This window comes from Notolabrus celidotus, chromosome 9 (assembly GCF_009762535.1).
Source record: "Notolabrus celidotus isolate fNotCel1 chromosome 9, fNotCel1.pri, whole genome shotgun sequence".
NCBI lineage: Eukaryota > Metazoa > Chordata > Actinopteri > Labriformes > Labridae > Notolabrus > Notolabrus celidotus.
In genome coordinates this window covers 26723349-26737170 of record NC_048280.1, presented here as the reverse complement: position 1 = coordinate 26737170, position 13822 = coordinate 26723349, and the positions used below count along the sequence as shown (strand labels likewise).

General features: G+C 41.9%; 1 protein-coding gene across 3 annotated transcripts in view; it reads right to left on the bottom strand.

Moving 5' to 3' along the window:
- Positions 1–3437: 3437 nt before the first annotated feature.
- Positions 3438–13822, bottom strand: part of si:dkeyp-14d3.1 (transmembrane protein 132C) — a 212263-nt gene continuing 201878 nt past the window's right edge. For 2 of the 3 annotated variants that reach the window (XM_034691641.1, XM_034691642.1), the window contains exons 8-10: positions 10023–10296; positions 7253–7444; positions 3438–5280 (exon numbers count right to left, since the gene is read on the bottom strand). In XM_034691641.1, coding sequence (XP_034547532.1) covers positions 4114–5280; positions 7253–7444; positions 10023–10296 — 1633 coding nt within the window. In that variant the 3' untranslated portion in view covers positions 3438–4113. The remainder of the gene's footprint in view (positions 5281–7252; positions 7445–10022; positions 10297–13822) is intronic. The other variant, XR_004632379.1, reaches the window with a different exon arrangement.

Sequence of the window (13822 nt, the reverse complement as noted above, 5' to 3'; positions counted from 1 at the left end):
TTAACAAGAGCCACCACTCTGACACCATCCACAAAGGCAAAATTCTTTATGTTTTGTTTGTTCAGATATGTGTAGATATAATTATCTGTAACCTTTTAGTCTTAAAGCTTATATTAAGCATTACTATGCAACTGAAGAAAATATATACAAATACATGTAGGAACATTTCACCTAAATGACCCACACATATTTTGTACGTTCACATTTAACAAGTAACTTGGATTGCCTTTTAATTGTTTCTGTTTTAAGCTCACTGAATAAAGAACTGTTGTCATTTGAGTTTAAAAAGTGGAAATGTTTCTATAACAGACTGATGACATTTGTAAATGTACTTTAATACTACAACTACTACTACTACTACTACTAATAATAATAGCACTTTTGAAGTCTAACCACTCAAAGAGCTTTAACACCGCTTAACACATTCACCCATTGACACACACATACACTGATGGCAGAGGATGAGATAAAAAGTGAGCATCATTACTGATTAAGTCTGTTCACATAACCCAGGCTATGCCACCTGGAGCAATTTGGAGTTCAGTGTCTTGCCCAAGGACACTTTTACATGGCAACTGCTGGAGCAGGGGATTGAACCCTTACCTTTCTACTCAGACAACCTGCTCTACCACTGAGCCACAGCTGCCCCAAATGACCCCCATTTGTTGATTTCCTTTTTTGTGTGCCGTTAATTCAATGTCCTAGCTCAGCACGCAGAATATCAATAGCAGCATCACAGAAGTAGAAAAAGAATCAGTCAACAAGCTGCTTGAACTAATTAAATAAAAGTGGAAAAGCCAGTGAACTTTCCCGTGGATGTCTGGAGGGGCTCTATTCAGTGCTGACTGTTGACATAACTGAGCTAATCTAAATGGCATCCCTAATTACACTCTAGGTATTACTTCCATTTGCTCAAGTATCTCAGCTCTTCTCTTCTGGGCTAATATTGTGTGCTTTGCTGATTAAAAATCTGATCCATGCTGCAGCAACAGTTAACATAATGTGAAAATTTCTCCGCTTGATGGAAAATAATAAGAGAGAAAAAAAGCGCAATCAGCCAACATGACTGCGATCATAATAATGTTCACTGAGCAAAATGCAATTTTTCAGCCGACTGCTTTTGTTTGGGAAGTTTTTAGAGATGATTATTGTTTGTGCAATTATCTGAATAATAAAATATCTATTTCCAAATAGAAAACATTTCCCACCTTGCCTGTAATTATCCCCTTTTGTATCCAAGTTCTCCCAAGAGATGGAGTGCACAATTCATCCCAGTTTTTCCGTCAGTATGCTGCTGCCTCTTCTCCTGCAGGCTATGGGACAGAGGTTAATGAGACCTTAATTGGCATTTTCTACAAAGCTCACAAATCTTTAATCTGGTGTGGCAGAAGGAAATGTCACATTACTATGCTGTCCGGTTATTCAGGTTAAAAGGCCTTACACATACTGGCTGCCATTTCAGGATACTGTGCTCTAATAGAGGAGATGAGACTATTCACTAAGCAGCAACCATCAGGGCTAAGAAATGAAGCCAGTGTGAAGGTGCAAAAAACTGCAGTTCCTCCAGTGACCACTTGAGGTCTGAAAGTGAGTTGATCCCCATTACACTCCATGTTAAAATTTCCAACTTTACAGCAGAAATATTAATCTTTATCGCATGGTTAAATAAATATTTTGGTCTGTTTTGCTAATTTCTCTTTTTAACTGAACCACGTATCAATTTTGTACCACTTAATTGATTCAATTGAGATTGTAAGCTAAGCACATTCTGTCAATGAGCTTAACCTGTCCGCCATCTTTGTAATGTTTATGTCTTTTGGAGATTGTCTCAGACAAATATCAGACACAAAAAGTCGCTAGCTGTGTGGTTTAATGTGCTGGCAGACTGTCCAAATTGTCTGTACTGTTTCATTGGTTGGTGATATGATATGTTAGCATGGATTAAATGGTGCACTTGTTGGCACTCACCGTAACTAGCTTTAAATGTTTTTTTTACAAGGATGGATAAGTAGCGTCTCAGTCAGGATTGTTGTTGGCTTGTCCTCGACAAGAAGACAGCAGGTTGTAGAAAAGGTTGTTTTCAGTTATGCAGTTTGTGTCCTTTAGCTGATGCTAGCTTTCTCAAAGGGAAATGTGGGCAAGCAGCAATTTGTGCCGCATTTCACAGACTCTCAAGCCTCGGGTCCGCAGGATGCGTGGCGTTACGTTACAGCTGCGCCACGCACTGCGCAGCCGATATGTTCCCATTCTAGTCAATGCTCTCGGGTCCACAGGGCGCGTGGCGCTACGTTATGGCTCCGTCTCGGGAGCGTGTCCCCGCGCCGCTCCGCCAGAGATACGCTTCAAGTCTATTTTCGACGCAGTCCGCGCCCAGCACGCGTCAATATGCACAGAAAAGAACGACCTGGACAGGAAGTCAGGCACGAGGATTGCATGCAACATCCGCCAATCTCAAATAAAACATCATATATGGACTCCTGACCATTTAAAGATCGTTAAGATCAGAAATACTGATCGATTATGGATGTAAGCTACAAACAGCCACATATCTGGGATCCAGGTTGACTACAACAGGACTTTAAGATGATATCTGTGTAAGAAGGTAACAGGACAACAAAACAGAGATTAATTATTATTATTAAACTCATCTAAACCTGCAAAAATGAAACTTAACAGTTCTGCAGCATACTCAGAGACGATTAAAGCACAAAAGTAATGGAATACTCTCCAAATGAGCAGAAATTCAACCACAGAAAGGCTCTGTGACCTGTTGTTTGTATGTGGTTCTCTCTATGCTGGACCCAGCTGATCCTGCCTGCTCTGTGCTGCGCTACGCTCTCAACTATCCTGTGGACAAGGGCGCGAGCCCTCGGATGGAACAAACACGCTGCACAGCCGTAACTTGGCGCACACGCATCCTGTGGACTTCCCGGGTTAGAGCATTTTTAATCTCGAAAAACTACCATGGTAGGTTACCAGTAAATCTGGAAACGTATTCTGTTAAAACACACTGCATAGCTAGCTCATTAGCCCGCTAACTAATTAGCCCCAGGGATAGAAGGTATTGCTTTGATAACTTGGCAGGTGCCGGTCTCCTGTTCCTCTCCAGACCCAGCCCATCTCCAAATAAAGTAACTTCTCCAGGAAACCAACAAAGAGATAACCAAAAAGGCTTTAAAGAGGCAGGTAACAAACCAGAGGGTGACATCATGGTTATCTGTTTATGCTAACAGCCCCTTCCTCCGTCCACCTCACATACGTACATGGGGGCAGATTGTGTTATTGTGGTTGCTTGTGAGTAAATTGCATCTCAGAAATGTGATACTAAGATGAATGTGTAATTGGTCTGTCCTCTAAAGCCAATCTTCCTCAGCTAAGCATAGCACTCAAATAAAAGGCCTCATGATGCTGGGATCAATAAAAGCTAATACACACTCTTGACATTGTAGTGTATTTCTTAAATGTTATGAAAATACAATATACAGAGCAACAATACAATGCTTTGGAGACTGTTCAGTATATACATAACAGGTCTTCTGCCATGTTAAGAGGATGAGAATGAACCAGAAATTTGTGCCTTTTTTTTTTCCAACGTCATGCAGGAATTTCTCTCGGCTTCATTTGGCTTTTCTGGAATCTTCTGCAGAATAAAGACCTGGTGTAGGAAATTAATATTCAAAGTGTTACAAAACTTCCAAAACCATTTAATGTGTACACAGATTCGAAACATCTATCTTGTCATGTTGCTGTCTGTTTTTGGAATCTACATATCGTGTGATTATGACAGTTCATAGCTGCTGCAGATCAGTCCTCGGATCATTACTTGGTTCTACCTAAACCCTGTAATAAAATGAGGATAAAAAGGTTATCTTCTGATAAACACATGAGAAAAAGAACCACCTGACATCCTCATTGACATTTTCTGTTAGTGATTTGTGATCATTTACTTGTGTATTAATGACAGTCCTCTTGAATTTAATGACCCTTTGGCAGTTTGGGGTGATTCTGAAGTCAATGTTCTCCTCTTTCACTCACTAAGGGCCCGCTTTCTGTTCAGACCCACCGTTTTCTGAAAGGCATAAGGGTGAGTTTGTTCCAAGTGCACACTGTACATTATGCCACCTCTTTTAAAGCACTGTCATTTAACCTTTCCATGTAATTACGCAACTCCTTGGAGTCACCCAGCTCCACGTCTTGGCACACCCACTTAATATCCTGGCTGCAGCTTCCAGTCAGTGTGTTCACAGTGGGGTAGCTATTGTCCGAGGGGATGGTGGTGAATGTGGTGAACTTGACTCGCTTCCTCTTGGTGGTTGGTGAGTCCCCTTTGCTGTCCTTGGCTATGCACGCTGTCTCTGCCGCCCGGTGCACTTGGCCCTGGACGTTCTTTTGGACCGAGCCTCCGTTTAGCAAGTGGCTGCCTTCCTCAAGTCCGCTGCTGGAGTCCATCATGGAGGTCTGCTCCTCCTGCTGGGGAGATAGGCTGATCTGGCTCTCAAGAAGTTCTGCTTCATTTCCGAGCCACACCCAGTCGTGAGCATGGTTCATGTTCTCCTGGCCCTCGATTGAGAGCTCCTTGTGGCGGTATTTCAAGGTATAGGAGATGCAGTTGATGAGAAAGACCAAGATGGCAAGGCAGAAGACCCCTAGCAAGGCATACATGCCGATCTCCAGGTCGGTGAGCCCACGTGCAGTCTGCATGAGGTCGTCGTCCATATTGCGCCCACGGGGCAGGTCCACTTGTGCAGGGAAGTCAGCAAAGTCGATGGGTATGTTCTGGCTTCCATCTGACAGTTTGTCCCCATTGGGTCGACGCATTATTGCGCTTCTAGTGGTGGTGGCTCTGCGCAAAACCCCATCCTCCATGTCTGAGATAGAGCTGCCATAGTAGTGGGTGTCAAGGCCGGTCCTGTCTTGGGCAGGAGAGAGCCTGCCTCGGTTCTCCATTTCATCTCCATCAGGGCCGTAGTCACTGCTCCCTCCCCTCGAGCTGTCACTGTGACCAAACTTAACCCTGACGTTACAGTTCCCTGCTGCCAGGATGCTGCGGCGCTTATACTTCTGGCAGACCTCGCACACTGTCATTTCCACCCTGACCAGCAGGCCTTGGCCCTCTGCCTCTGTAACAATGACGGGCCATTTCCAAGAGGGGTTCTGCTGCACTGTCACAACCTCCTCATCAAGGGAGGTGGCTGTCAAGATGAAAAAGTCAGGATTGTACAGGTCGAGAGGAGCCACAGAGCCATCGCTGAACTGAAGCCAGGCGCTGATCAATGCCTCCTGTGGAGACACAACATGCAGAGAAAGAGAGTCAGAGGGGATATAAATAGACAGCCAAAGCTATACAACAAAAATTCTGCATCTAGCTGCAACAGACGGGAACAGCTACAATTGTTTCAGCAATAAAGCACTGAAATTTAAAAACCTCTTTATGGTAGATAAAGTATCAACCAGATGTTGTTAGTGTCATATCACACAGCTTATTTACACAGGAATCTATTCTCACACCTTGGTTATTTGCATTTAGAGTTTGTTTTGTCACTGCATCACATAGTCAAAGAGTATGGATGGAAGTATCTAATTGTAAAAGACACTGAGTGAAATACAAGCTGACGAAGCTGTGAGGGTATGCTAACTCAGCAGCTATTCTCCCTACGCCAAGGGGGATACAGATTAAAAGATAGGCTGAAACGATCAAACAGTAGCATTCAACATTGTTCATGGGAATAAGGATTTGCTGTACATAGGCCCCTTTAAGCCTCATCCTTCTACAATTTCACAATTTGCCTTGAAATGCTGTAGAAGGACAAATCCCCAAAGGCGCACAAGTAGATCCCCATAGTGGTCTGTCAATGCTCCCTAATTACAGGCACCAGGGGACTCAGAGTGCAGAACCGCACACTTATCTTTACACTTTGCATGGGAAGATAGGGCAGATAAATGGCCCTCCTATCCTTCTTACTTGGAAGAGGGTGAGGAGAAATAAAAAGGAGCAGTCCAGAGAACTGAAGGGGCTTGACTGACAGATCAAAGAGGCCACATTGAGAGTAGCCGGGCTGAAATGTGATAGTTTGGGCTGTGAGTCATGTTTTGGTACAGAAGCAGCGCTGTTGCTGTAGCATGTTCTGAGATTATATTCCAGTTTCTATTAGTTGCCCAAGGAAACACATTCTGTCACACTCTGGCTTTCAAGCCAAGGAAGTTCAGAGCGTTAGGGACGGTTCGAACAAACAAAAAGACAAGTGCTCAGTTATCAAGGCTGCAGAGTGCACAGTTTTGACCCCAGTTAGATCAAATATTAGTTTTTATAGTAAATTAATTTTCATGAAAGCTTGGGGGAATCATTTAATATGCTAAACAGATAATATTCACTGCTGTACAAAAATTAACATCACTACCTGTCTTCATAAGACCTGGCTAATTAGCGTTTAATAATTGTATTTTTAGTTAATCTTTCAGATCAAAATCTCTATTATACTGTAAGGGTGCCTCAGTAGGTAGGGGAGGTGGGTCTGTAAAGCACAGCTCCATTCATGCCTCATTTTTCATTCCATGTATTCTAACAGTATTTCATCTACAGGACTGCGGTTCAGTATTATCTTCATTTTTGATTAACCTGATAATTATCTTCTCAGATGATCCATGAATGTTTTGTGGATGAAATGTCAGAGGGGAGTGGAAAATGAAATGCTATGTGAAGCTGATGATAAATTTGCCTTGACTTTGGATCAGATATATAGAGAAGCACAAGATTCATATTTTAAAGTTGGAACCAGCAAGCTGACAAGATAGTGATATGATGTCACCAGTGTGGATGTGTTTCACTCTTGACAAGAGGATAACATGATTTCAATTTGCTAAACGTGCTGCAATAATTCATGGAGCAGGTCCTCAAGTTTTAACACAACAAATATTGTGAGTCAGTTGACAAGTCTCTGTTATGATGTGTTGGGGAAATTTAAAGCAGGAGTAGCTGTAGCAGAAAGTTTACCAGAGACAACCCAGAAGATAAAGCAATTACTGGCCAAATCACAAAATGTAGAGAACCATATGACAAACCTTCATCCAAGGCAGAAGAGCAAGGATTTTGCCAGCTAATGGCATGTTTGTGACAGTTTCCTAAGTCGCAGTTACTCTGCAGATGTATCCCTTCCTGCCCTGCATGATATGAGCTCTATTCACATTTACAGTCTGATCAAAAACATCCAGCTCAAAAACATCCATATCCTGCATCCCTCAGTGGTATACAGACCTGTTTTGGGCTCTGCAGGATCTCCTGTGTGGTGGTGGTGGCCAGGATGGCTCTGTTGCTTCCTGGACTGAGCTGCAGGCTCATGGAGAGGCCGGTCACCAACTGGACCCCCAACTCAGTGATTGTCACTTTGTCATCCACCACTGTGACAGTTTTCTCTGCCAGGATGGAGTCTGACAAAGGAGACAACACCTGGGAGGTACAAGAGCAAGATACAGAAGACAAAGGAAAAGAAAAAAGGGGACTTTAAAATAAAATTCAAAACATTTAAAGCCCTGTGTGAGTTTGTGTCAGTTTTGGTGCTCTGGTCTTATCTCTTTGCTGATCTTGCCATGTACATGCAAAATAAGTTTTTTCCCCCTGCTTTTTTCTAACAGTCAAATGAGTCATATTTTATAAATATTCCTCAGCCTGTTGTAATCATCTCGTCTGACACCTACCCTGTGGCAGAGGTTATAGGCATTAACGATTACTATTCAGAAATTGTCAGTCTTGTTGCAAGTGTTCTTTTTGCCTTTTTAGGTCACAAAGGGGCATCAATATTTATTTCAGTCTGTTTCATAACTAGTTAAAAACTCTTCACAAAGGCTTTAAGGAATTTTGAGGCACAAAGAAGTGTTTGAATTCTTCCACAATACACCCGTCTAATACCTGGTCGTCAGGCAATAACCTGTTACATTCAGGAGTGATCAATTACAGCCATGCTTCTCTACAGTAGTGACTCAACCTATTGTGTAGCCGTTCATGAAAGCTTTTTCATTTCCTGCACTTAACACCCAGGCCCGGGCAGGTCTTTCCCAGGAGAAATCAGCAACAATAGCACCACAGCTGAGCAGAGAAAAACACTACTCCCCACGGAAACTTGATCTGCAGAAAAATCCAGCAGAAACTCGTCTCCACTGGTCATGCAACTTGATTGACAAGTGATTCCTGGCAAGTGGAATGCGAAAACATCACATCAATGAGCACTTAGTGGTGGAGATGTCACTGACATGAAAAAAACGGATTAGCGTGAGATTTAGGTGATTTAAGAAAATGTCTCTCCAACTGTTTCATCTAACATAAAAGTCTCACAAGGCTCTGCGCAATATGCAAAACGATGCACAGAACCTACTTTTTATTTTATCTCTTTTCTCAGGCTGTGTAGATCAAACAACAGCTCCACTTGGCTGCCATTCAACCCCCATACCTCCTGCAGGTAAGAATCCATTCCCTTTGATTAATACTGGTAATCCAGCGGAAAGGCACACTTTAACCCCAAAACAGAAGCAGGAAGTCTGACTTCATTTATGATGAATGCCCTGAGTAGTAGGTTCAACTTTCTCTGCGTTCATATCTTTATTTTACGGCTCCTTATGCATCATTCGGTGTGACTTGCGGCGTGGGTAGTCATAGCTGTCAGACTGTTGCTCTTGGCATGATTATGGTTTGTGCATGCTTTGTTAGCACGTTGATGTTTTGCGTCGGTGAAGCCATGTTTGTGCACACACAGACAGATGAGACCTCAACACCAGGGAGCAGCTCCCACACACACAGGTGTCATGAGGAGGCTGGTTTTCATCCAGTTAGCCTGCAGAGTCTGACAAACCAAAGGGCCGAGGGGGAGGATGCACTCTGCTGAGAGCTTGCAGTACAGGCTGAGATCCACCAGAAAGCACCTGTCTACTCCAGACAAAAGAAGGTTCTAGTCAAACTACAGCAGTGTCAGGGGCTTCTGGGATTCCTTGGAATATGATCATGTCAGAGTACGACAGTGAAGTCTCAGGAGGTTTGGTCTAAATGTGTTTTGGAAATTAGATTTAAATAATTCAGATGTCCTCCATTTGGTGATTACCATATTAGTTTAGAGCCATGAGAATAATAACCTTATTATACTCTGTGATTACCAAAACAGACCTTTGCCAGCAGCACTGGCAGCTTTCAGTGCTGCATTTCACATTGTTTGTCCTCAGATTCTGGGACAATTAGGTACAATTTCTTGGATCCACAAAAATGAAATCGAGCACTGATCCTTCAACACAAATATAACTGCAGCTTCAAGAAGAATGACTGAATACATATTCACTGTTATCAGGAGCTTCAACAGGTCCTCCTCTGGCTGTCCACGGATTGATAAGGAGAAGGAAGGCAGGCAGCAACAGGGGAACCAGGGTTTGGTTTGGATTGCACGTTACAGTCAGTTACCACAGCGACCAAGCAGTGAGCTTTCTCAACAATACCACAAGCATGTAAGAAAAGCTACCTGTTATAATCTGCCTATTCAGGAACCATGGCTAGGTTAAAGAATATGTCAGGTTTAGCACAACAAGGGGCTTATTTCATAGCGCTGTTGATTATTTCTTTCAAATACAACAACATTTAACAAAAAGAAAGTAACATGGGTATGTGGCAACATCGGAACAACAAAGTCTCACTGGGCAAGAAGCCTGAGCAGTCAGAAACTCAACAACAGTAGGTAAGCTGAGGCAAAACTGGTCTCGGAATTTTGATTCATGTTACGCATGATATAGGTTGTGGTCAGGGTTTATGGTCTGCTTTTTTTTTCTGACCTTGCAAAGTAATTTTGGCAGACTGGTTTGTCTGCAACCTCTCTGACTGACCTGCTGTGGTATTTCATGCTGTTGGGCTTGACTTCTGTAACATTGCCCCACCATTATAACAAGAAAAGCATCGTCCTTGATCAAGTCATTTAGAACTACTACCTTACAGAACTGCTACTCACATTTAATCCTTTATGCAATGTTAATTTCAAGCAACTTGGTTAGCCTACCTGGATAGTGGTCATCCCCATATCCAGTCCCACCAGTATCCTCCGGTCCAACAGCCGCGCAGTATGAGGATCCTCCACCTTCAGGAAGTCCCACACCAGCTCTGTGACGTCCACCTGCCAATCAGAGCCCAGCAAGAAGCTGGTCTGTCCTCGGGGATCAGCTGACTCGGCGACAAAATGGGTCAGGACTCGAACCATGGCATGCTGGTACTGCAGAGTGCAGCTTCGTCCTCGTCTGTCTTCATCATCCTCATCCTCGCTTTCCCTTGTAGACCTAGCAACGGAAAAACAAAAATAAAGAAGAAAGACAAAGATTACAAACTAGGAGAACCATGAAGCCTTTTTTTTTTTTTTTTTTTACATCTATAGGGGTGGCAACATTGGTGGATCTTTTGGCCCAGATTGAAATATCTTGGTGTAATACTTACAAGTTAGTATTGGATCAATTGCTCTGAAGATTTGTACAGCATGGATAATTTTAAACCACTTAAGGGAACACCCAATTTTTCATTTAGAGTCACTGTTGTAGATTGCCAGAATATGTGGTAGAGACAATCATGACAACCCCTTCTTCCTTGATTTCACAGCTAGCATGTGCTTTCTTTGGTAACACCGTTTTGTACTTCTGACAAGGCATGTCATACCCTTCTTGAACAGTTTTTTTAAGCATAGAGCAGCTCAAAGCAGCTGGTAGCATGAGATCACAAAATCATGAGAGAACTCGATAAGATCACGTGGGAGTACCAGGATCATATACTAACAACCATGTAACCTTAACCCTAACAGCAGTTACTATGCCTTTCTGTGGTTCGAGCACTATTCATTTGAATTTTATTCTATGATTGTTGTGTTTCTACATTGGGTGGGTATACTACATTATTAAAGGCTTTCTTTTTTTCTCAGGTTTAAGTGTATTTGATTTTATAGTTAAGTCTTACTTTATTGTCCTGTAACCAAGGGGAATCCTCCGGCCAAGAGAATTGAAGCCAATGCGTAAGTGTAAAAAACTGCAGTTCATCAAGGCTGACTCCGAAAGTACCGGAAACCACATACACACAAATTCAAAAAAGCTGATCTTTACAGCATTAATAAACATGTTTACAGCCTGGTACAAAAAACGAGTGTAGTCTGAATAGCTCATTTCTCGATCGGCACATACTGTAGGGGGGGGGGGGGGGGGATTTTTTTCTAACGCTGTGATTTTGAAGATATATCAAGATTACACATTTTCCATCATTAGAGGCACAGCTGACTTGATTGACAGGCGGGAACACTGTAGCTGTCGGCTAGGAGGCTCAAAGCCCGCCTCTCTATCTCGACAGAAGTTAGGTTGACTTCAGCATATCCAATATGGTTCCACTGACAATTGGCTTCAAAATAGCACTTCAGAAACAGATGGATGACGTCACAGATACTACATCCATTATTTATACAGTCTATGCCTGTAACCCACGGACAAAGTTAATAATTAAAGGTTCTGTTGCATTTGAGATGGGTCAAATACTTGTGGCTGTTTCATCAATAACAACGATCTGTAATTCTCTTCTCAATAGAAGTCATTAAACTATTACACAAACATCTCAGAATTAGTGGTCTGTCCTTGCCCTCTTGTCCTTTATGGAAAAAAACCTTATTTACAGTCGGTAATAAACCTCTCTCTAATGAAACATGGCAAAGCCAAATTATTTGTAAACTAGGTCAGTATTAAAAGATGGAAATATAACAGACTTTCATGAATTTCAGATAGATAATGGTTTAAATAATTCAGACTTTTTTCAGTACTTGCAGCTTAAATCTATTTTACGTAAATAGAAATTTAAAAACATTACCCTAGGTGATGATAAAACAACTGATAATCAATTAAGAGATGCAGCCTGTCATGATCCGTCTCTATTGTGTTTTGCCCTCCCACCTGATCCTTTTTCTCTTTCTCCCTCAGCAGGTACATGCAGAGGGGCGGGGCCGATCTCCACGGGAGCAAGGCTCACAAGACACACCTGCCTCTCATCCCGCAATCAGTCCGGCTTCTTAAGTCTGCTCCAAATTCTCCTCAGTGCCAGAAGATTCCCGCTCATGCTCGTGTCTCGTGTGTCCTCGCTCTCGTGAAGATCTCCTGTCTAAGTATTTTTCTCAGCGTTTCTCTTGTTGTTACTCTAGTTTTAGTTTTCTAGCGAGTTTTTCCCTCCTGGACACTTTTAGTTATTTTTGCTCGTTCGTAGTCTCGATTTCCCGTCAAGGTGATTTTTTGTTTGTTACTTTGAAAATAAACTGTTTTTTGTTCGACTCTGCATCTGGGTTCTGGCTCTCCTTGAACACACCCGTAACACAGCCACTGGCAAAGGAACTTATTTCTAAACTATATAAATTAATGTGCCACATTCATTTTGACTTTCATGCACCTGTATTATCTCAATGGGAGAAAGATCTGGGCGTTCCCCTCACAGCAGAGCAATGGGAAGCAATTCTGAGATGTTCAAACTATTGGTCAAAATGTGTAAGATACAAGTTAATCCAAATGAAGATTCTGTGGAGGTCATACATCACCCCACAAAAACTGAAGAAAATGAATCGTCATGTTTCAGATCTGTGCTGGCATGGCTGTGGGATGACGGGAACACTAATGCATCAACTTTGGTATTGCCCAGAGATCCTGAGGTTCTGGATTGATATAAAAGATTTTTTGTGCAAAATATTTGATATCAATATACCATTATGTTCTACAGTGGCCCTACTGGGAAACAAGATAGATGGAGTAAGCTCCAGAGAACTACAACACTTGATCACGTTAGCATTTCTATCTGTGAAACGGACAATTTTAATGAATTGGAAGGTAAGAAAGGCAAAATGTTTTGATATAGACAGCTGGCTTAAAGATTATTTGGAAATGATATCTCTGGAGCAAGCAGCATCAGCACTTGTAGATCCAGGCAGTGGCCACAGAGACTCATTGAATTTTATTTTATCAGTGATAGATAAAAGGCCTTGATGGCTCCTATTGATACTTGACTTGAGTTTTAAACCCCATCAATTTTTGAATGAACATGAATGTATACATTTTATTTATTTATATTTTCTTCAATTTTCTATCTCTCCATCTATACACTGAACAATATTTCGGTCCACCCATTGCTCCCAAGTCTTGTCCTGTTGTAGGTTATCACATTTATTTGTTTGTATATTTGTTTGTTTGTTTAGACCTTGTCCAGTCAGAGTTGTGTTGCTGTATTATAATTTTGTGTAATTAAAATAAAAATAAAAATAAAAATAACATCTGTGTGTAACTTTATGTTTATATCTTAAACAAACCATCAAACAAAACACAAGGTATATTTACTAAACAGGACACCACTGTTTTTTTGTAAAGATGAATTTAACTTAATGAGGTTTAGAAGTGGCGCTGCCAGCTCAGCTTGCGTCACCATTCCAGAACGTGACCTAATTTTCAACCCTAAGACGCAATGTGGCTTGTGTTATGTAAACATGAGCATTGAGTAGAGCAGGCATGGATCAGCTCTTGAGTACAAGGAGGGCACTTGGTATGGAATAAAGCAGTCAGACAGACAACTGAGACTTTACCTGTGGTACAGTTCGAAAGGTACAAAAAAAAATGTCTGACACATTATTTTTTGTCCTCGTATCTGCAAAAAATAATTACATTTCTCACAGCAATCCACCAAAGTCTGGATGAAGTATCTGTTGGCATGTTCTCATTCTCTTTTATCACTAGAGAAACAGCTTAATGCTGAAAGCAATGTAATTTTTTCAGGGAGAGGGTCATTGTGTGCATCAAGGGTGGTGTA